The sequence below is a fragment of the Sphaeramia orbicularis genome, chromosome 17 (assembly GCF_902148855.1).
Source record: "Sphaeramia orbicularis chromosome 17, fSphaOr1.1, whole genome shotgun sequence".
NCBI classification, from domain to species: domain Eukaryota; kingdom Metazoa; phylum Chordata; class Actinopteri; order Kurtiformes; family Apogonidae; genus Sphaeramia; species Sphaeramia orbicularis.
The window spans coordinates 27,735,152-27,758,334 of record NC_043973.1 but is presented as its reverse complement, the minus strand read 5'-3'; the positions used below and the strand labels follow the sequence as shown (position 1 = coordinate 27,758,334).

General features: G+C 37.5%; 3 protein-coding genes across 7 annotated transcripts in view; 1 reads left to right on the top strand and 2 right to left on the bottom strand.

The window, feature by feature from the left end:
- Positions 1-3,099: 3,099 nt before the first annotated feature.
- On the bottom strand, positions 3,100-9,916 carry c17h1orf35 (chromosome 17 C1orf35 homolog). Its single transcript, XM_030160224.1, has 8 exons — positions 9,336-9,916; positions 5,941-6,091; positions 5,821-5,866; positions 5,642-5,724; positions 5,421-5,493; positions 5,246-5,325; positions 4,993-5,115; positions 3,100-3,778 (listed from the first exon to the last, which is right to left on the bottom strand). Exons 1-8 carry the CDS (start codon positions 9,430-9,432, stop codon positions 3,538-3,540), a joined length of 894 nt encoding a protein of 297 aa, XP_030016084.1. The 5' UTR covers positions 9,433-9,916; the 3' UTR covers positions 3,100-3,537.
- On the top strand, positions 9,030-20,039 carry guk1a (guanylate kinase 1a). Of its 5 annotated transcripts, XM_030160229.1 has the most exons (7): positions 9,927-10,071; positions 13,471-13,584; positions 15,472-15,513; positions 15,607-15,842; positions 17,173-17,257; positions 18,554-18,639; positions 18,736-20,039. In XM_030160229.1, exons 1-7 carry the CDS (start codon positions 10,038-10,040, stop codon positions 18,772-18,774), a joined length of 636 nt encoding a protein of 211 aa, XP_030016089.1. In that variant the 5' UTR covers positions 9,927-10,037; the 3' UTR covers positions 18,775-20,039. The 5 variants fall into 5 exon arrangements, with proteins under 5 accessions (XP_030016086.1, XP_030016089.1, XP_030016085.1 ...); XM_030160226.1 differs by lacking the exon at positions 9,927-10,071 and adding an exon at positions 9,030-9,205 and having other exon boundaries at positions 15,472-15,842; XM_030160225.1 differs by having other exon boundaries at positions 15,472-15,842.
- The window catches only part of obscnb (obscurin, cytoskeletal calmodulin and titin-interacting RhoGEF b), a 63,253-nt gene continuing 59,763 nt past the window's right edge, over positions 19,694-23,183 (bottom strand). Inside the window, exon 79 of the mRNA XM_030160231.1 lies at positions 19,694-22,436. Within this exon, the coding sequence (XP_030016091.1) occupies positions 21,332-22,436 (1,105 nt within the window). The 3' untranslated portion in view covers positions 19,694-21,331. The remainder of the gene's footprint in view (positions 22,437-23,183) is intronic.

The following is a 23,183-nucleotide window of genomic DNA, read 5'->3' as shown; positions in this document are numbered from 1 at the left end:
ATCTTCGATGCTAAAGCAAAAAAAAAAATCACTCATAAATGGCTTCTACTTGATCCACCAGCGCTGGAGGACAGGTAGAAAATTGTTGATGAAATTCACAAAATGCACAAAATTAACATTTATGCAGAGGCTGCAAGCTGAACTTTACATAATAAGATGGGGCAAATGGATTAGTTTCTTTAAATACAATTAATGGGTGGTTTGTTTTATAGTTCTGTGAAATGCTTTATAAACTGCTGCTCTAAAAATTAAATTAACCCCTTCATGCATAGTGGTCACTACAATGGACAGCTATTCTACAGCTTTTCTCTTGTATTTTCATGGATTTTGTTGTTTTAGTTCCTTATCAGCGAACACAGTGGACGCCTATGCATCATCCCATACACTGACATTCATACCATTACTGTAACTTTGCTGTTCTAGATAAACATGATCTGCACTAACATGTTTGAGTGTAAAAAAACATTGGTAATTGTGATTAGACTGTAATTAACAGGGTTTTTTTTTGTTTTTCTTTCAAGTTTTTGGTTTTTTTTGCATATTATCTCCATGAAGTGAGTAATAACTAGTGTTAGAGTATGTTAAAATGTGAGAAAACATCAGATTAGCAGCATTAAAAATGTTTTTATTTCATAGTTCTCACACAATATATCAACAAATTCATGTTTCTTTACTTCTAAAATTAAATGGATGATGTCCAGCTGAGTGGACATTTTTGTAACTCCATGAAAAATAAGTTAATAAAAAAATTCAGTTAAAAAAAAATCTTGATTATGGTTCTCATAATTCATGCATGAAAGGGTTAATTAGGTAAGTTGATTGCTATTTCATAACTGTAACCTAAATTATCATTACGATCAGATTGTGGCTATTATCTGGTACCGATTGTCGTTTATGCCCTGTATGACAAAATAACAAATAAAAACTCAAAAGACAAGTTCCTAATGTGCATTTACACAAGCTTTCAGATGTGGATCATTGAATAGAAAACCAGCAACTAAAGGAATATGTGAAGTGTCGTTTGCGAATGCCCATCCTTATAGTCCTGAACAAGCAAAAACACATTCAGACTCCAGATTCTTAAACCCAAACATCTGCGTCATCGCATCCTGCTGAGGCCATCACCCTTTGACCCAGGAAGAAATGTGTTGTCCCAAGGTGATAGAAACCGCCCAGTGTTTGGGTTAAGGCAGTAATGTGGAGAGCACACCCTTTTTCACATTGTATAGAAGTGGCAATCTAGGACAGCATTCCTGCAGGTTGATTAGGCTGCTATGGTTAATGCAGCCAGGCCTATAAAACATGGCAGGAGAGTATGGTGGTGCTGGAAGGGGAGGCAGTCCGAGTCTTGGGTCCCTCATAGGGTGGCTTTGTCTGGCCTTCTCTCCTGCTGCTCCATCAGCTTGGTTTGTGTGTGGCAGTCTAACGGTACTCGGCCATATAAAAGGACCAGCCTGGTTTTTTGCACTCTTCTTTATGAATGCCTTGCTCTTTTTAGTGCACCCCCCAGGTGCTAGCCAGCAGAATACCCTCTTTCAGACCAATTCAAGGCAAATGCAAACACTACACTCTATTATGACCAGTGGAGAGCATTCCAATGGTATCGGAGCTGGACCTGGAGCGGTGAGGGATTAAATAGAGCTGGTGTGACTGAAAAAAAAGAAAAGAACCAGAGCTGCTGAGTACTGAAAAAGATACAGGGGATGGGGATGTGCAAGAATGGAATGGCATCCATGGAACCAAAACAATAACCGCTTTTGCTAAATTGTATGTGTAGTGCTCTGCAAAAAGTTTAGTTTATGTGCAGAAGTAGGTCACAAAGTTACTAGGACTGTTCAGATTCATGTACTTGTTACTAATTTTAAAAAAGTATTGTGTAATAATATAGAAAACTGAAGGTGAGATGCACTGAAATGACCCAGCGCTACTTTTATGCCAGTTCCCAAATGCATTTTTCTTTTTATTTTAACCTTTCTTAAGCAATTTATCACCATTTATTCGAATATCATGCTCTATTTGTGTTTGTTTTGTGAAAATCATGTATTTAATTGATTATGTAAAAGTTCATAAAAGCTCAGAGTAAAATTGAGGGTTATTATATCAAAAACAGAGAAAACTGAAGACAAAATGACTTTTTCAGCAAAATCTATCATTAACTGAGCATAAACCAAGTGTCTCCATCCACTGTCGTTGATCCAACTCCATGGGTTTTACTGGTGAATCAATGTTGTAGAAGATGACGGTGTTTCTACGGTAACTACGGAGCCTCTGAACGTCCAAATGGGTCATATCTGATGACCATGAAAAAATGACAAACTGCATTTTACACCAATTATTGACAGGGATTGATAGGATTAGTGGATAAACAGGTTTTACAGAGTTTAGATCAGTAGATGGTTTGTGTCACCGGTGGCTTTTTGGGTCTTTATGGGTGAACAGAATCACACCTGCCCACTTGTAAGCTCACTAATACACCTTTTCCTCTTACTAATAATTTGTTGAAAGGTTTCAGCTGCACCAATATGAAAATGGCCACAAGATTACCTTCTTTTGGATGATAGATATTGGTAACCATCTATCTATTTCTTTCTTTACTAAACACATTTGTTCTATTTCTCTAACTCTGCAGTGGAATACGTAATTCAATATGTATGTCTGTTAAAATGTGAAAAACTTCAATAAAAATGTGTTTATAAAAAAAAAGAAATAAAGAAAATGGCTTCTAGATAGCTTAAAATAATGTAAAATAAATAAATAACTAGAAGCACTCGGAGAGCGCAGACCTCCACCAAGGCTTGATCAGTGGCCCCCCCGTGGGCCCCCCCCACCCCCGATCACCACCAAAATGTAATCATTTCTTCCTTATCCCATTTCCAACAAACCCTGAAAATTTCATCCAAATCTGTCCATAACTTTTTGAGTTATGTTGCACACTAACGGACAGACAAACAAACAAACAGACAAACAAACCCTGGCAAAAACATAACCTCCTTGGCGGAGGTAAAAATCTCTTGCAGTATTCAAGGTCATTTAAACTATTACAAACACAAAGTCAAGTGTATTGCTTCTAGTAAATCAAAAAACATACAAAACGACAAATAAGAGGATGTGATTTTTTTATGTGCTTTATGTTTCTTCACGTTCATCATCAGATGCTGACTTTTCTCAGATTTCCAACAGCAGCCAGACACACAATAAAAGTCACTGTAGCTGCTTAGGAGTATTTCATCTTGCATAGTATTTCATCCCCTGACATCAAATCTAAAAAAAAATCACAATCTATTACAATACAGAAAAAGGGAAATTCGATCTAACTTATATTCAAATATTATTTTAAAAAATAACACCAAAGACACCAGTGTACCTCGACCAGGTAATGGTTAAACACTGCAGCCGCTGATCATCAGACACAGATCCGTCTCAGTCTGTGCTGGGTTTTGCTGCTCAGGGTAAATGAGGTCTTTAGGGCCACTTCAGGGCTGATGTAGATCGCCCTGTCTGCATTGTGTGTCTTTAAATGAGGGGGTGGGGAGGACATTAGTCCGAGTCTGTGTCGTGGCGCCTCCTGTGGCTTTGTGTGGCACCAGCGGGGGCCGTCTTGTGGCTGGCTGGGTTACGGGGGGCAGGAGACCCCCCGTCAGAGGAGTCTGTGTCATGCCGCTGTCGATGATGGGGGTGTTGCTCGGCCTTTGCTCCCCCCCTCGAATGGCTGTCATGGGGTCTGGCTCCACTCTGACTATGGTATGATGGATTATGACGATGGTGGTCCTTTTTGTGCCTGGAGAGTAAAAGGAAACAAACAATCAGCGAGTGGGTCATGGTGATTGGCCCTTCAGTAAGTGGTTGGTGAGAGAGGTCGGGAAGACACGACTGGATTCAACCAGATTCATTTATTTATAGTCAGAAAATATGACTAGATTACAGCCCAATTAATTCTAAATACTACCTTTATATTAGTTTACGTTGCAATTCCTTGACCACAGGGACACACTGGAAAACGCACATTAATCACATAATGTAATACTAGGTCTTAATCATTTATCCAAATATTATCAATCTGTGCAGGTGAAATATCCAAAGTACAGGAAATGCTTTTTTTTTCACTGAAGGGAAAATGTCATACATCTCATTATGGCACCACAAAGATGCAAAAACAGCTACAAATCATACTGTCCTGACTGAAGGGAACATGTTTTGTACAGATCCAGGCAAACTGTACTAGATTTTTTTATGTAAATGATATTTAAAGGTTACTACCTCCACTCTAGTCCTAATACAAAAGATATAACAAAGGTCTTGAGATACAAGGAACCCAAAGTTAAAATGCAGGGATAAATTTAAAGAAAAAAAATAGAACCAAAAAAATTAAAAAAGCATCCTAGTACCGCAACAACATATTCACTCTGGTTTTAACATCTGTTCTACAGAGTATGAACTCTACTGGAGGGAAAAACTCCATTGTACCCAATATTTTCCCTCATTTGGCATTTTAATGGAGGTGTTGGAGAGCGTTATCCAACACATTCACCAACGTTTGACTGAGTTGTGATCTGGTGACAGTAGGTCATAGCATCTGGATCCCATCATTTTCACATTCAGTAAATTACTTACTTGCACACTTGTCAATATCACCTACTGCACACTTTGTTACTTTATTATTATTATTACCATTTCTGTCATTTTTACTCACTTTAACAAATGTGTATATTTTATGCCGTATTTGATGCCTCTTGTCTTGTGCTGCTGTAAATTTTAATTTCCCACTTGGAGGATCAATAAAGTTCATCTTATTTTATCACTGACACCTCCTGTCCTGTATTGTCCTGGGACAGACCCCTGCTCCCAGGTTTTTCCTTTTCATTTGTGATCCCCCTGTAACCCTCCTGTGTGTGGGACAGTGCCTCAGCGCCCTCTAGTGGCGACAGAGGACCGCTCCATGTTTTCTGTTCATCTTTAGCTCAGCATTAAAACACATTAACGTGTTGGAAAAACCTTTTCCTGTTGTCATCTGAATCCGACGAGGACGAGTCCCTTCTTTGCCTTTTCTTCTTTTTTTCCTTCTTCTTTTTCTCCTTTTTGCTCTTTTTCTCTTTCTTTTTCTTTTTGCTCTCGTGCCTGCAGGAATTTGTAACATGAATATTCATTACTGAACAAAACAGGACACTGGTTTATATTTGTGGTATCAGACACTGTACATCAAAGTGTGTTATCAGATCAGAGGTGGTTACCCAAACCACGTGCTCACCTTTGTTCCACTTCTCCTTTATCTGTGCTCTCAGATGTCTTTGTTGTTGAGGCTTCAGCGCGACCCTCGGTCTTATGGTGCTGGAAAAAAAGCATTTCTTTGATCAGTTGTTGATCCTTTATAATGCAGGTATGTGTTTAGAGACAGCTTAGATGGCATCAGAGGGAAAACTCACTGTAAAAACTGGCAATCCTATTTTAGCAGCCTCCTTTTCCCTTTGGGACAGGGCTATTTTCCTTGACCCTGCACTGCAGATGGAAAAATACACACCAACACCTACCAGTCAGCACATTACGATAACAAGCTCTCCTGCCACCAGCTGAATGTGAAAATGAATATTTCAACAGGGACTGTCATCTTAGTTATTTGCAAGTGAAGAGATCAAATAAAAATGACCTTGAGCTTCCTAAACCTGAGATGCGGTCCACATTTCTCTCATCACCATCAGGTTCTTCTCTCCTGCAAACATCTGCCAGGTCCTACAGAAATTGAGAAATTACACTTATGTAAAACTTGTTCTTAAACTGAAAATGTTTACAAGCTTTCCGGTGAAAGCAAAACATAAAAGAAAATACCTCTTTGGTCAGACCAGTTGGTTGTCTCTTTATACTCTTGTGTCCTCTAAAAGAGAAGATAAACTTGTTATACTTGATTTTCAGCAATTCAGTAAGTTCTTTCTAGTGAGTTATACTTACAAGGCAGCCATCAATGCCTCATGCTCCGCAGCTTTTACAGCAGCTAGCTCATCTTCTTTGGATAAACCTGCTCCACCCTTTTTGTCTCTTGAATACCATGTCAGATCTTTGCCTTTTTGCCACCGCCCTACAGGTGCCATCAAAGAGTTCCCTGGAAACAACAGACAGAAGAAATGACAGTAAGAACATACTGTATGCTGAAAATCAAAAATCTGTATAAACTCCAGTGTAATATTCTAGGGTTAGGGAATGAATGAATGAATGAATATTTTATTTAAGTGTCATACACTTATGTGCCCAGCCCATATAGCAGTGTTTTTCAAACTTGAGGTCGCAACCCCACATGGGGTTGCCTGGAATTCAAATGGGATCGCCTAAAATTTCTAGTAATTGATAAAAAAAAAATTACTAATAAAAAATACTTTTTAATGATTCAATATATGATTGATATATGATATATATGATTCTGTTCTATAAGGGACAATAAAACAGAAAATTCTATTCATCCTCAACAACCTTTAAGTCACACAAAACACATAAGCTGTCCTCTTCTGGGACCCCTTTATAGTGCCCCACCTCCACCTGCAGATGCAGTACCCCTGCTCACTAGCCAGTCAAAATCAGAAACGTTTTTTAGAGGAAAAAAATCCATTTCTACATTAACAGAGTGAGGCCAAAATGTTACTCCATTATATAACTGCATTAGAGCTAAACTGGTCTGACAAGTAATACAGTAGTGGAAAAAAGTTTTTGGACACCCTTAAAATTTTACACAATCTCAAATAAATAGCATCATGAAATACCTGTGGAAAAATCTGTTTTGTGTTTCAAAAGGTCTGGCTGCATCAGATACAAACAAACATGAATGATTTTTTGTTTACTGTTAACAAGAAAAAAACAGCACTTCTTGACAGTTTCAAAATGCCATGTCATGTGTTTCAAGGGGCATTATCTTGCTGAAACATCCAGTTTTGACCTCGATGGAACAGTACACATGTGGAATGGAACGTGTGGGTTTGGAGAATTGCACAATACTTGGCAGAGTTCAATGATTTAAGAGTGATTCTGCGATATATCACAAATGGATGGGGTGTCCAAAAACATTTTTTCACCACCGTACATTACCTGCTCTTTCAATATATATTACTTTATTGTACAAGAAAGAGTTGCAAATACTTACTTAGAAGAATATTAGGCATATTAGGAAATTTTGATGGGTACTTTTCATCATTTTGTATGTAGCGATTTAATAAAATCATTAAAATCAGTTTGCAAAAGCATTGAAACGACACATCTGGTCTTGGGCAGGTCTTTACTTTACCTTTAATGTAATAAATGGAAGCTGATCTTTACCAACAATGTATGCTTTCTGAAATATCACTTTTTTTGCAGGCACCCTTTAAAGCTACCTATTTACTTCCCCTTAATCCCAACAACATTGTGCGTTTTAACAGCAAATCAGAAGTCTAAACATTACGTAACACACACACACACACTCACAAACTTCTTGAAAAACTGTCAAACTGAAGAGACTCTCTCTCCCAATAACACACACACACATAAACTCAGACTGTTGAGCTGAAGAGATTAAAAAATAAATAAATAATGATCAGTATGCACCTTAACAGCACATTTGTGGGTGAACTTTAAAAAGGCCGGCTTCCACAGAATGACAGTGGCATACAATGATACTCTAAGGCTCTTATTAAAAAAGCCCAGATGGACTAGTGCCACTGAACTGTTGGTGGCTGATCGAGTACATTCATTGCGTGCTGTCTGGAGTAATCTGGTGTTTAAGTTTATGTGTCCCCTGAATCATTCAGAAAATACTGTAATTCTATTGTTGATTAATCTTGCATATAGTGCCGTGGGTTACACATTTCAGTTCTGGAAACACTGGTATGACTGCCTATCGAAAGTATAGAGGTTTTTTGTTGTGGTTTTTTTTTTTTATTATTGCATTTGTATTTATCTGTTTGTCTTTTAGTGTGGACCATGAATCTGTAATAAAACTTATCTATCTATCTATCTATCTATCTATCTATCTATCTATCTATCTATCTATCTATCTATCTATCTATCTATCTATCTATCCATCTATCTATCTATCTATCTATCTATCTATTAGGGGTGTTAGAAAATATCGGTTCTGCAATATATTGCGATATTTCATTTCACAATACTGTATTAATATTAAAAAGTACTGTATTGGTATTTTTAGGTATTTATTCAAATGCAGATATGGTGGATTTTCATTTTGTTTTTTTTAATTTTTCTTTATTGTTTATATTTTATTTGTTAATATTTAACCCTGTTTTATTAAATAATTGTTATCTGAAGCATCCTAAAAGCACTTTTTACTGTTTTTACTGAGAGTGGCAGATGTTAGTTCCTTTGGAAACTAGGAGAATTAGAAAAATTTTGTGATATAGTATTAGATCCTGTTCTGATCAAATAAAAATGTTTTGTATTTGTGCATATTTCTGGTGTAATTCAATTCTTCCAGGAAATAATCTTTGAAAAAAAAGAAAACAAACAAAAAATTGCCTTTTTAACAGTATCATGATATATCGTGATATATCGTATTGTGATTTGTATGGTATCGCCAGATTCTTGCTGATACACAGCCCTATCTATCTATCTATCTATCTATCTATCTATCTATCTATCTATCTATCTATCTATCTATCTATCTATCTATCTGTTCTACACAGTCTGTCATGTACCTGTCTTCTGCTGTTTTATTTATTATTATTTATCATCCATTACTACCTCTACAGTAACATGTAAATATATAACCCCTGCAACTCCTGTTTACATTACACTGTCTTCACTGAATATACTGTGTATATATTGTTTATTTTTCTACTCAGATCTTTTTAAATAAGTGCCCTGTTTTTATACTTACTATCCTGTTTTCACATGTACCTTAAACTGCCCATGGAGACAAATAAAGTTTTCTGAATCTGCATAACAGCATACGTGGTGTTGTTATTCGAGGTCGTGTTCCTATTCTAAGCTGGTCAACCGTACATGTTGTTTGTTATATTTCTGTCAGTCATGTCACCACTGTGTTGGCCACTACGTAGGTCTTATTTGGCATGCTGACAGCGGCGTGGGCTCAGATAGCGGAGTGGGGACGTGTCTGCTCACAGACGGTGCAATGAAAGCTCGGACCTGCTGTTTTTAGAAGGAGGAACCAACATTAGTACCAGGAAACTCGACCAATCTGTAAACTGTGTAATGAGGGACGCGACAATTAAAGGTACGTGGAGCTGTGATGTGACCTTTAACTGAGCTTTCACATGTGCTGCTTAGCAAACCGCTACTTGCATCCTCACCAAAAAAAACATCATGCTTCGAATGGTGCTAGTACTGAATGAGTGTGAACTTACCGAGATAATTTTCCCTGTGTTTATCGACTTTAACGTCATCCCAATTGAACTGGTCCTGTCCTCCTCGGACTCCTCCAGATCTTGAAGAGCCGAACATTTTTATTCAGTTCTGGTAGTTTGACTAAAGTTGAAAACTGTTAGCTCCACCGGCTAATGTAGCTACACAAGCAGCAGCACGACTGATCAGGCCTTCGTCGCACACTCATCCGGGGAGTTTTCCGTGAAGTTTCAGCTCTACTTCTCGATGTTAAACAGAACACCCGCTTTCCTGGATGGACCTAAGTTTAATACGTCAATAACTAATTTTGGAATATCTATCGCAATCCACGCGAAATAGTTAAGTACAAATGAAGTTTTATTTTATGCTAAGCTATGCGAGGAAGCTAACGATATTGACATAACTAGAATGTCTGAACGTGCGCATATGCCTCGTGTCGTTAGGGATAAGGTTGTAAATACTGTCCGTCTGCATGCAATTAAAATATCTACATTTATATCCTATGTCCTCTGTTGCTAATCTTTGAAAAAACACGTTTCTATTGTTGAACGCAGTCGCGACGCTCGTGAACGTATCGTGTCGATGTTTTGGCGCGCAGTGATGACGTAGACAGCACAAATGGCTCTGACAGCAGAGGCGCAACGCAGAAGAGGCACAAAACATTCCGGAGACCATCCTACATACCTGGATTAACGTAACTCCTAATGTACATGAGATATTGTTCAAGGCTATTTTCAGGTAGGATACAGAATAATTGTTTTTTATGTGCCTGGTTTTAGATGTTTTATGGCATTGTATTAGTCCACCGCTGACTGCCATTCATTTAATTTGCAGCTGAAGGGGCCATAGTGTTTCTGCTGCTTAATCCAGGAAGAAGAGGAATGTGTATGCTTTTATCTTGTATGATTAAGTTTATGAGCTCTTCTATAATGCATATTTAAAGCATCAATTCATAGGCTCAGCATTCCTATATATATATGTGCAATAATAGTGTTTTATTCCTCAAAGAGCCAAAGTATACTGAAGTAGTAAAGAATTAACATTTTTGTCTGTCAGATAAATGTGCCAGACGTTATAGTCACCACACATCTATAATAAAAGTGTTGCTACATCAGCCTCTGTGCATCACATTTATATTGGCAAAAGAGAACCATTACTGTACTATAAAAGCTAATGATTTATTGAAATGTACTTTAATAAGTACTATACTGCAGCTACAAACTCAATGCAATGCACAGCTTTTGTCTCCTTAGAACTCTAGGTTAATTTTTCATGTTTTTTTACTTCGACATATGGGTTATACATCAAATAATTGTGTTTTTAAAGATCAATATGTAATATTAATTCTTAATTTAAAGAACAGGTATGTCAGAACTGTGCTTCAGTCATTGAGCTCACATACTAATCTCTGTGACTTTGACATTCTCAACAAGTCACCCATTGTCTGATACAGAATTCATGTGGTTTCTAATTGGTTTCAGGCAGATGTCAATCACATGATATTTAGGGCATGTGGTAAAAGTCAAAATCAGTACGGCCTTCAATAAGTGTCATCCTTTGCTGGTTGTAATCACATGCCTCTTATTTCCTGTCACTCTCTTATTGGTTTATTGGTTTGCAGAGGCTGCATCATTTGTAGCTTCTTGTTTCTGAAGGTTTGCGGTGCTCAGTCAATCATATGTGATCCTGCATATTGATCTTTGATTTCTGATTAACTCTGTCACCTGTTAAATGCTGGGAGTGATCGCAGATATAATAAACATGTCTGATTGTAAGCTTAGAACATTTGAGGAAAAAGTAACAGTTGGAAAACTGATGATTCATAGTGTTTTTATTTTGCAGATGGGTTAATTGTTAGATTTATTGATTTAGCTGATTAATCTTTTTTTTTAATGTTTTGATGACAATGATGGTAAAATCTACCCTGTTGGTGAAAAGGTGACAGAGAGCTCATGCAGAGGAAAAAAAAACAAAAACATGTTGAGGTTGTAAACAGAAATGTGCTACTAAGTTATTAAGTGTAAAAATGTTCAGGGGGTCCTGTGTGACCTCTGAAAATGGAACTCCTGCACCTTTAATTAGCTGTGTTGCTGTTTGGGGTAAACATTCAAGAGGCGACGGTGAATGACTCTTGTCATTTGCACCTGCAGCGTCAACCTCACTGCATCTGGTTTGTTTGGACAGAAGAGGGCTCGTAATGCTCTGTTTTTATTGCTGGTCATTTAAAGTAAGCAGAAGTTTGCCTTTTGCTTTCATTATCACGGCGGGACTAATAAAATATTTCCCATTGTAATTTGAATCATGTCATTTGGATACACCCTTTTGACAAACGTCCAGCCTGTGTGATACCTGACCTTCCTGTGAGTAATAAAGGCAGATAATGGTTTTTACCCTTCGCCCAACTTCTGGCTGAAGGGGTATTGTAATCATTTTGTTGTCTGTCTGTCCATTCACCAACATAATCACATTATCTGAAGAATGCATTGAGATATCTGCACCAAATTTATACTGTGGATGCATCTTGGCATGGAGCAGAAGCCTATTGAAAATAAGTGACCCTGACCTACTTTTTCAAGGTCAAATGTGCAGTTATGATATCTGAGTACTTTCAAATATAAATATGTATGTAATAAGTTTTACACAAAGACAGTATAATCTAAATTATAGGGCAGTAACTTTCAACAGAATCTTACACTATATTTGGCTGAGGAGGATTAAAAGTACACAGCATGTTATGTTGTTATACCTGTAGTTCTTTTCATAGGTGACAAATGGTTCCTTGTATGTGTGCGAGAGCTCCTGACAAGAGTTAGGCTACTAAAAATCAGCTGACTTCCTGTTACTGCACCGGCTTCAATACATAAAAGTAGAGCTGAAACGATTAATCGACTCAAAGTGATCCAAATAAATCATTTAACCACAATTCTCCTGAATCAAAGCTTTTTCCTTCATTTATCTGCTGTTAAACATTGGTTCCACTGTTGTGTTTCACACGGACACTTATTGTGACGCACAAAGAAGCTTCAATTCAGGAAAGCTGCGATAGAATATTTCCTTTCAATCAGTTCAAGTCGATTAATTGAATCGTGAATTTTTACATTTGCTTCAAGCACCTAATCGATTAATCGGTTTCAGCTCTACATAAAAGTTGATAAAAATTGTAAGAATGAAGATTATCTGGACTTTTGGATCAAAATTAAAACACTCCAATCCAACTTTATTTGTAAAACACTTTAAAACAACCACAGTAGACCAAAGTGCTGTACAGAAGAATAAATAAAAAACAAAATAAAATAGTAAAATACAAGAATAGATTAAAAGACACAAAACAATTGTACAAAAAAAAAAACAACAAAAACTCCAACATAGATCATTAGGTAAAATCTACTAAATGTATTTATCTTTGACAGTAAAATGTAGTGGTGTGTAAAGATGGCCCTGCCCTCCTCTGGGTCTCTCCTCCCTAAACCACTCTTACTCTTCACACACCCTTCCCACATTTGCATTAGGTCTAGGCGTGTGTGTGTTTCTGTGTGTGTGTGATTATAAGGAAAAGCTAAGGAGGAAGACAGCAGGCTGAAAACAGAGAGAAGGTAAAATGCTGAAAAACACTGCTTTGTTTTGAAACGTGAGCTACAGATACTACACCTGTGTCTTTCCGGTTCCTTTAATGTCAGTGTGTGGTTGTGGTGAGTGACATTGACTCGGTTCTCTGTTTGCCGTTCTGTTTTCTCCTGCCATTACAAGCAGAGTAGAGCTCTCCAATTAGAGCAGAATTACTCCTCTAACAGCTCCATGGTAACCTCACAGTTTGCTGGCCAATTGATTACGTCTGCTCTTGTGTGTGTGTGTGTGTGTGTGTGTGTGTGTGTGTGTGTGTGTGTGTGTGTGTGTGTGAGATGTCTCTAGAGTGTACCTCACACTGCCAGCTTATCATTTTTATCAGCTCTACCCTGCTGGACTGGACTCAAAGGCGTCACTACTCATTAACCTGCTGTCTTTTTTGCTGGATATTCTCCTGGGTCTGGTTTGTTTTGATGACTCATACTAAAGGTTTCTAGTGTGTGTGAGTCTTGTTTGCAGCCTCACCCACTTATTTCCTCTCTTTTCTTTCTCTTTCCACTGCTCGTTTCATAGCTATGGCTGGACCCAGGCCTGTGGTTCTTAGCGGCCCGTCGGGGGCAGGAAAGAGCACTCTGCTGAAGAAACTCATGAAGGAATATGACAGCGTCTTCGGCTTCAGCGTCTCCCGTAAGCTTTCAGCGGTCTTTGGCATCATCTCAACAATTGAGAGGTTTTTTACTTTTGGATATAGTCACTACAGAGACAGACAGATGGCAGTGGAGGTCTGGAAAAAATTACACTGCTGGTTGTAGCTATTTATAGGTTTGTGTTTGAGTGGTGGCTCTTGAAAGTACTGACATTACTCACATATTACAAATAAAAGATGGGTATTTATCAGCAGAAAAGGACTATTAGGTCCTGTTTTACATACACAGGCTGTGTTTAGATTCAGATCTAACAGGCAGAGTATTCCAGTTAGATGATAAATTTTTATTGAGTAACTGATAAATTATGTTGATGTTCAGCAGAGTGTTGATTGATAATTTGTAAATGGGTTTTATTATTAGGGATGTAACAATATGAAAATTTCATATCACAGTTATTGTGACCAAAATTATCATGGTTATTATTATTATCACAGTATTATTGAAATTGTGCTCAAAATGTTCAAAAAGTACTGATACACACACTGAAATTATTTAACTAAGTTGTATTAAAAATAAATAAATAAATAAAATAATAGGCACAATGTACCTTCTGTTGCAGAAACATTCAAATATTAACCATTAGGGGTCTGAGCCTATTATGGCTGTTTTTCAGTCCTTTTGATTTTGCCTTTATATACTATATAAACCAATGTTTACTATACCCGTGTTTGGTTTTTTTTTTTTTTTTCTGCACAACTTCATTTATATCATCTGCCTATTATTTTTTTCACTTTAACCTACTATATCAACATAAAAGGCCAGAAAACACAAAAAAATATAAAATCCGACTTAAAAAATGTATATAATTTATTGCATAAATAACACAAAGATGTTTAACGAACCTTTTCAAAAACTTTAAAAGTGAATATTGGTTCCAAATATTAGGTATAGAAAATTAAAATTGTAAGTGTAAATTAAAACTATACTCAAATATTTGACATAAAAGCAGATCTTTACATAGGGTTTTTTTCCCCTAAAAGCGCGGTAATCAAACACGGTTATCATGATAATTAGAATTTAAACGGTAACACTAACTGTTGGCAATTTTACCGCGGTTTACTGTTATACCGGTAATCGTTACATCCCTAATTATTATATTAGTGTTTATAGGAATAAGGATGAGTTATATTGCTATATTATTATTACTGTTGTTGTTGTTGTTGTTGTTGTTGATGTTCTTCTTCTTATTATTATTATTATTATTATTATTATTATTATTGATTTTCATATAAAATAATAATTACTATTATTTATATAGAGATCATAAGGAATAGAGATTGGGAGTAGGAGTATATAAGTTTTTTCTTCTTCCTACTCCTTTTCATGCATGTTTAATTAGATTTTTTTTTTCTCTTTTGTTTACTTATCAACTTATTATGTATGTAGGAGTAGGACTAGTCTTGTTTTGAATTTCAGGTAAAGCAATTCTTCTTTGAAACTATAAAAAGCACAGCCACAAAGTTCAGCTGACTTGAAAGAATTGTATTAGTGACCACATATTTTCTTGGCAAAATTCATCTGAAGTGTTTTCTAACCAAGGTAATCCTGAATAAATAATGTAACTGTAATGTGGTGGGCTTGAGGTTTACAACAGGATGCTCACTTTTGACTTCTAAGTGCAAATTAAGATCAGTTTTACACCATAGATCAGAGTAAAACAAAAATGTAGTGTTTTCAGAAGTTGAACAATGCAAAAAAAACAAAAACAAAAGCCAATACTAATGTTCCACATGGTGACGTTTCAGAGGTCAGTTTCAGATCTGGTTTGGGGTAGATTTTTGTTTTCCTAGTGCAGTATTTGTGCTGAAAATGTATAGTCATAACATTCAAACTATGACTGAGAAATCTTTGTGTTTTCGTTCTTCAGATACAACAAGAAGTCCTCGACCTGGGGAAGAGAACGGCAAAGGTACGCATCTCCCCTCACCCACAGCGACGCACATTTTCCCACTCTGTCACACACCTGATGCGTATTTGACTACCTTCGCTCTGGGATTTTCAGATTACCATTTCGTTACGCGGGAGGTGATGCAGGCGGGCATCGACAAGGGCGACTTCATCGAGAACGCTGAGTTTTCAGGGAACATGTACGGGACGAGTAAAGCAGCCGTGCACGACGTCCAGGCCAAAAACCTCATCTGTATACTGGACATTGACATGCAGGGAGTGAGGAACATCAAACAGACGGATCTCAACGCCATCTACATCTCCATCCAGCCGCCGTCCACAGAAATACTGGTGAGGACAGAGGAGCAAGTAATCTGCATTTCAGTTTGTTTCATTTAAAGCACAGGTGTCAAACATGCAGCCCGCGGGCCAAATCCGGCCCGCCAAAGGGTCTAGTCCGGCCCCTGGGATGAATTTGTGAAATGCAAAAATTACACCGAGATACAAACAATCATTTTAGTTCAGGTTCCGCATTCAGACCAATTCAGTATCAAGTGGGCAGGACCAGTAAAATACTATCATAATAACATAAATAATGCCAAGTCCAATTTTTTCTCTTTATAAATGTCAATATTTTCATGTATTTACACTAAAACAAAGTATAATTTCACAAAAAACGGGAATAACCTGAACAAATACAAACATCCTGAAATGTCTTAGGAGAAGAAAGTGCAATTTTACCAATATTCTGCCTGTTATTTAATGTTTTGTGTGTTTGTAGATCGACTGTGATCTGGAAGTTCTAATGTACACGTGGAAATGATAAATTGAGGCATAATATTGTTAAAATTACTCTTATTTTTTCAGTTTGTTCATGTTATTCACATCTTTTGATAGGATAGTTTGTAGATGTAAACATTTTCATAATGTAAATTTACTTTTTTCACTCTAAAACAGAGAAAAGTTTGGAATTGACATTATTTCTATATTATTATGTTATTATTTGGCTGGTTAGGCCCACTGCAGATCAAATTTAGCAGAATGCAGCCCCTGAACTAAAATGAGTTTGACACCCCTGCTTTAATGCATCATTTCTAGAATATTACATAACTAATAACAAGAGTAACCTAAACTACGGAGTCGACAACTGAAAATTAGTGGAAAAGGTTTTTTAATAAAAAGTAGCATATTTGTTACCCTTTTTGTTTTTTTTTCCACAAATATTCATCAGTACGTGGTTACGTTTCTAGACAAATCAGTCTTCACAAATCAGTTTTTTTTCCTTCTTTCTCTTCTTCTCATTCTATCTTTTATATCTTATTCTTGCTCTAGGAAAGTGAGTGTATTTTTAGAAGGTATTGTATGTATTGAATGTATTTTATGTATTTGGATGAAGCCGTTCAATCTGAGCAGACTTTTCTATATCTGTCATGTTTAACGGTTTTCCTCCAGTATATTATGACTTTGTAATCTAAGTGATGTTTTGTTGTTAGCCGTTTGTCCAGGACAACAGATGGAAATTAGCTTCTCTGCTAAGTCTGGTGCATCTTGTTCTTTGTAACTAATGCTAATACACACTGTCCTGTAACTAAATAAATAAAAACAAATGCAAATAGGATTTCTGTGATATTGGTTTTCAGATACTGACATTGCTTCTCCTTTCCCTTTTTTTTCACTGTAGGAAAAGCGTCTAAGAGACAGAAAAACGGAGTCGGAGGACAGTCTTCAGAGGCGTTTACGTGCAGCCAAGGTGGACATGGAGTTCAGTAAGTATCGACATTCGCACACACAAACTGAAAGTGAAATAAACAGGGTTCGTACGGGTGCTTGAAATACTTGAAAATGCTTGAATTTCAATGTTGTGTTTTCAAGGTCTGGAAAGTGCTTGAATTTCAGTTTAAGTGCTTGCAGTTATAGCTCTGTGATGTGATTTATTTATTTGTTTTTAATATTAACTCTGCCAGGTTAGATGCCACGCCAAAGCCCAAGCTTTCCAACACTGTACAACACTTTACGGTAGCAGTGTGGACTCCATTACAAGTAGAAAGGAACTGTTTCAGAGAATTCCACACAGGGTAAAAATATGAAGCCATAAAATAGATCCTCAATGGTCAAGACCAAAAAGCATGTTTGAGCAGATGTAAAATAGTTGAAAGTTTATTTTTGCAATCTCAAAAAGTTTCATTATGGACATTTACAGTTGTCTCTGATATAAATATGCCAAAAATATCAAGTCCGTTTTTTTTTGTTTGTTTTTTTTTTTTTACTAAACCACTCTGTGTTAAGCATTTATTATTTATAATAATGATAATAATGGACAGATATTGAAAGGTAAGTTCTTTCTGAAAACAAATGTGCAAAAGAATTGGCAAAAAAGACATTTTCTGACACTTTTAATGCAAAGAAATCACGAAGACACCTAGGAAGCGATCTTTTTGCTATTATCAAATATAATTTTAGATTTCTGTAATGCAATACAATGTATATTGAGATAAAAAGTGAAAAAAATAATCATGAGTACATGTATTCCTGTAGATATGTGTTTTACCCCAGCAGTAAGGTGCTCTGCTGGAAAAACTTGAAAATGACCCTTAAAAGAGCTTGAACTTGATTTGAAAAGTGTGTCCGAACCCTGGATAAAATAAACATTTAAAACATTACTGAGCTTGAATACATAATAATAAAACTCTTAATGATTTGCTTTTGGCATGAGCCCTCTCAGACCCTCAGGTCCTCAGGTCCTAATCTTTTAGCTGTTCCTAGAGTCCACACTGAAACTCACAGTGAGGCCTCATTCAGCTTTTATGGCCCCAAACTACAGAACGGTCTACCTGAGGTCTGCTGCCAGTGTTCATATGTTTGAAAGTAAACTTAAAACTTATCTTTTTAGTTTAGCTTTTAATTAAACTCATACTTTTTAACATTGCTTTACTCTGCTGCTTTTATTTTTATTTCTATTTGCGACTGCAGGACAGTGGTGTTTGGTGCAAAGTGCTTTGTACGACATGTAACATGTATGAAAAGTGTTATACAAATAAAGTTTGATTGGTATCTCCTTGTAGGTAAAGAGGCTGGTGTGTTTGACGTTGTTATTGTCAATGATAATTTGGACGTTGCCTATGGGCAGCTAAAAGACGCTCTTCTCGAGGTGAGTCTTTTATTTTTCGATTAAAACCTGCTCATTCAAGAACAGTTTTTAATGTTTTGAGCGTCGCATTAAACAAATGTTTGCATCCTCCTTTAGGAAATCAACATGGTCAAGAAAACCTCAGCGTCTTCATAGGAGTCGACCATCCTGACGCCGTTCAGTTTCGTCCAGTCACTCCTCAGAAGAAACGCAGACCTCCTTTCGACACATTCCCTCAGATGGGCGTCGGTCTGTGAAGCTCAGACAACATCCATGAGAGGAAAAACACAAACACTTAGGTTTTACGCGGTGTTGTGAAGTATTTATTACTCCAATAACATACTGTAAAGTGGACATTTTTTGTGTTTGTTTTTACCGTCAGACTTTCCAGTTTTTATTTTCATTGATATAAGAATCAAAACTTTACTCCATTAAGGATCTACTTGATATGTGACCAGCAGGGTGTCCTCAGCTGGGACGGGGTTTACAGAACACAGACACTAAACTGGCTGCTTTGCCCTATCACCAGCCTGGACCAACATTCAGAGAGTGTTGGTGCGTTTTCAGGGCCTGTCTGTGTTTTGGTGACGGGCAGCTCCCTGTGGGTTGAGTTCAAGGGGCAAAACATCTCAAATAACAGATTTTCAAACTCATGGAGGCAGTTTACTTTCAAAGGGTACATGCAAGTTAACTGTACTGTCACAACTAAACTATTCCAGTTCTGGTTGATGCTTTTCTTTTACAGACTTTTGTATTTTAATGCTGGTCCTTTTTTTTTTTTTTTCTTTTTTCTAATGAGGGTAAATACTGTTGTGCTATAGTAGGATTAAAGCCCATGAATTAGAGCTTGATTTTCCTTAGAAGAGAAAAATATTGGTACATCTAATGTCTTTTTTTTTTTTTTTATTTTGAGGGGGCTTTAACACAGTAAGTGAGCTGTTTTACTGTTGTAAATTTGTAGAACTTTTATATTTTGTCACTTTATCATGTTGTCTTCACCTGTACAGTACAGATGTTCAGCAGTGTTGAGATTCATGACTAGATGTGGTTTTTACTTTTTTTTTTGTTTTTTTTAATAGCATACAGTGAAGCACATTAAATCTCCTTGGACTTGAAACTGAGAAAGCATTTCTAACCCATCTAAAAATTGGTGTTTTTATTCATAAAGAGCAATTTAATTTAAGTGTAACTAACACAATTCCCAAATACTCATTCCTTTGTGCAGAATTAATTTCCTGTTATAACTGTTTATGTAAAATGCCAAGCAATCGTGCAAATTTGACATCAAATTCATTGAGGTGCATGCAGTCCTATTATTTGCCAGTTAAACATTAACCAGCTCCTATAATAACATGCTTGTTGAAATACTGTATCTCATTATGTATATTTCTTAAGTCCATTAAACATCCAGACGAAACACTTGTTTCTTGCTTAATAGAGGCTCGAGTTTGTTGTGGTGAAGAACTTAAGACGGCAGTCAGTATTTGCATATTTATTTAATAGAGACATAACAGTAGTCAAACATGTTTTTCCAAAAACTACACATGTACAGTAGAAGCAACCACTATCTTTTAGTGCTTTAATGATGAAATACATGACAGTGCCTTTAAACGGACTAACAGACCATTAAACAACAAAACACCACACATTATCATAGTCACCTTTATATATTGCATGGTTACGGTAGTACAGTATGTGAGCTCAAGTACTTTGCACAAACATCTGCCTTAAATAATAATATAATAATCGATCGGGTTACTTTGAATAAAACACATCTGCTTTAAAAATGCAAATACATGCAGGCACTCACTAAATATCTATCACTTACATATGAAGAAAGTCATGAGGCCACAGGTCATTGTATCAACAGACACAAAAAGCTTTAACAGTGAATAACATTCAATTCACAATTAATGTTTGTAACATGTTTCACTTCTATGTCAGGTTTATGTGACCTGAAACCACAGACGACCCACTATGACAGTGGTGAACCGTGGATTTCGATGAACTGGCTAAAATGTTTGACACTTCTGATAACACTTAAAGTCCTCAGAGTTCTGTCACTCTGGTGTGATCAGTGTTGGTAATAGATTATGTTCAGTGCCCTTAGTTACATTAACCCTGACATTAGCTGCTCCAGGAATCCATGGCACTGCACAAGTGTAAAAGGCAGTATTTCTGCAAAAGTACAAACCAAAAATGTATTATACCTACATATAGAACTATTTGCTATGTATAAAGTATCAATAATGATAGTACCTGGATCAGTTAACATTCGAGGGTCAAGGTTCATGAGTTTACGATGGTATCTATAAATAAAATGTGTGCTTACAATAATTCAGCCATGAATGGAAGTCATCGATTTCTGTCAAACCCCATCTGATCTACAACTTCAATAAACCACAGGGCTGTTGTAGATCAGCGTGACAGAAAACTGTTAATAATGACATGATTACAACTGTTTTTGCCAACTCCTCTTTCATCTTTGAAACACGAGTATAAAGAAGCCATCTGACGCTAACCATGTGACAAGAAAAAGACTTGAAAAGGGGCCTGTTTTCTGGTGGATAGCTTCAACATGGAATGGTTTGTTCAAATCAGGCTACGATATGTTTGGGGTTTTTTTTTTACCGTGAGAGAAGAACTGTCCCCATTTAAGACTGAGTGGGTTGAAGAACCAAATTCTGATGCTTATGTTCCTGTTTTTCCAAGGCTACTGGTTCTGGTAAAGTTTATTATCACTAATGTGTAGAGTGACGGGGTTGCCCACTGACGTGTAGCCGTAGGTCTGCGTTGACACTTTGGTTTTGAAGCTCTGCTGCCCACCCTCCACCCTCTGCACCTCTGAGCAGTAGGAGGGTTTCACTTCCAGGTTTGCGTGGCTCACTTGAATGGGGATGTGTCTCTCCGTCCCGGACTGGGCTCCGCTGGCCTGGGAGGCACCAGATGAGAAAAGGCTACTGGAGAGGTGCTCCCTGAAGCGACTGAAGAAGCCGCTCCGCTGCCGAGGAGCCGCGACGGGCCGGCCCACATTGAGGAGCACGGGTTGTCCCACCGTAGACCCTCCGATCTCCCTCTGCAGCACGGAAATCTCACAGGGCTTCTCCTCAGTGGGGGTGTCGTTACTAGAGGAGCCGTAGGTTTCTCCTGCTTCTGGGACGTAATCCTCCAAATCCTCCAGGGTCAGAACGCGGTCTCCTTGTTTCAGCACGACAGGCTCTGGTTTTCTGATCTCATTGTCTTGATCGTCAGGTTCAAAAATGACAGTTTGTTGATCATCTAGGTCACTGTCCTCTGCAGCTGGGGCCAGGATAGTTGAGAGCTCGTGTGGGTCTGCGGGGGCGGGACCAGAGGCGGCGTTACTCTCCTGTTCGCCCCAGGACAGAGGCTGACTGCTGACGTCTCCCTGCAGCTGAGCCTGGGCCTGCTCTACCAGCTTGTTGTTGGAGTTGTTGGCATTTGGGTTTTCCGGCGGGTACCTTTTGACCCTGGAGGGAGGGCCCGAACGGTCGGAACCTGCTGGGGAGAAGCCCCTCCTCCTGGGCAGCCTGGGAGATTTATTCACCTTGTATTCGATGACCTCCTCCACTTCGACCCATCTGGGTTTACTCTCCATGGCTCTGGCCTCCACGCTCTCAGCTTGGGTGACATACACGGTGGGGATCGTGGTTTTCTTTGAAGTGGACAGCCTCCTGGGTCTGGCTCCGGTGGGTTCTGGGGTGGAGGTCTCAGAGCGGTGGGCTCCAGCGAGGGTCAGACCAGGCGACCTGTGCCTCCTCATGCGTGGGTTCTTCACCACTGTGGTTATGGTCTCCTCACTGCAGTAAAGATGTGAACACCTGGTTAAACCTCCACTCATGTATCATCCTCAGTGACACAGACGTGTGAATATAATGCAACAAACTGGAAAATCTGATGTTAGAGCAACTGGGAAACACATCTACAGCTGCTGATTTAAAATAGTATCATGATAAAAATGTTCATGTCAGTTGTTGCCAGTAATTATGATAAATGTTAAATATTTGTTGGTTTAGAGGCTGATTTTTCTTCCTGAATGAGAGTTGGAGACATTTACTTGAGGAGTAAACTGGTTAATTATGGTTGAGACGTGACATATTTCTAAAAAAAAAAGAGGTAGAACATTTAGAAAATAAGAATGATTAAAAAAATAAATGTGTAAAATAAAGTAAAATCAAACTATGAACCATTTTATAAGCACTTTAGATGACAATGTTAACAAAATTAGCTCTAAAGGTGAAATAAAGTGTTTACTGCAATATAAAATTAAAATACGTCAATACTTTTGTCCATACAGTGTAGTTTCTCTAATTAAATGTCTTCAGTGTCATTCAAGTATCTGTAACTTTGTATATTTTAATAGACAGGAAATGGCTGATGTCAATGGAATATATATGGTATATTTCTAATATTTACAACAAAGCAAGTGTAGAGGAAATTTAGATACATGCATGTGATTTCTGAAATTAAATATTGATTGACAGCAGATTTTTGATCATAGACATTGAACTTCCCCAATGATTAATTGATTCGTGGTACAGTTGCGG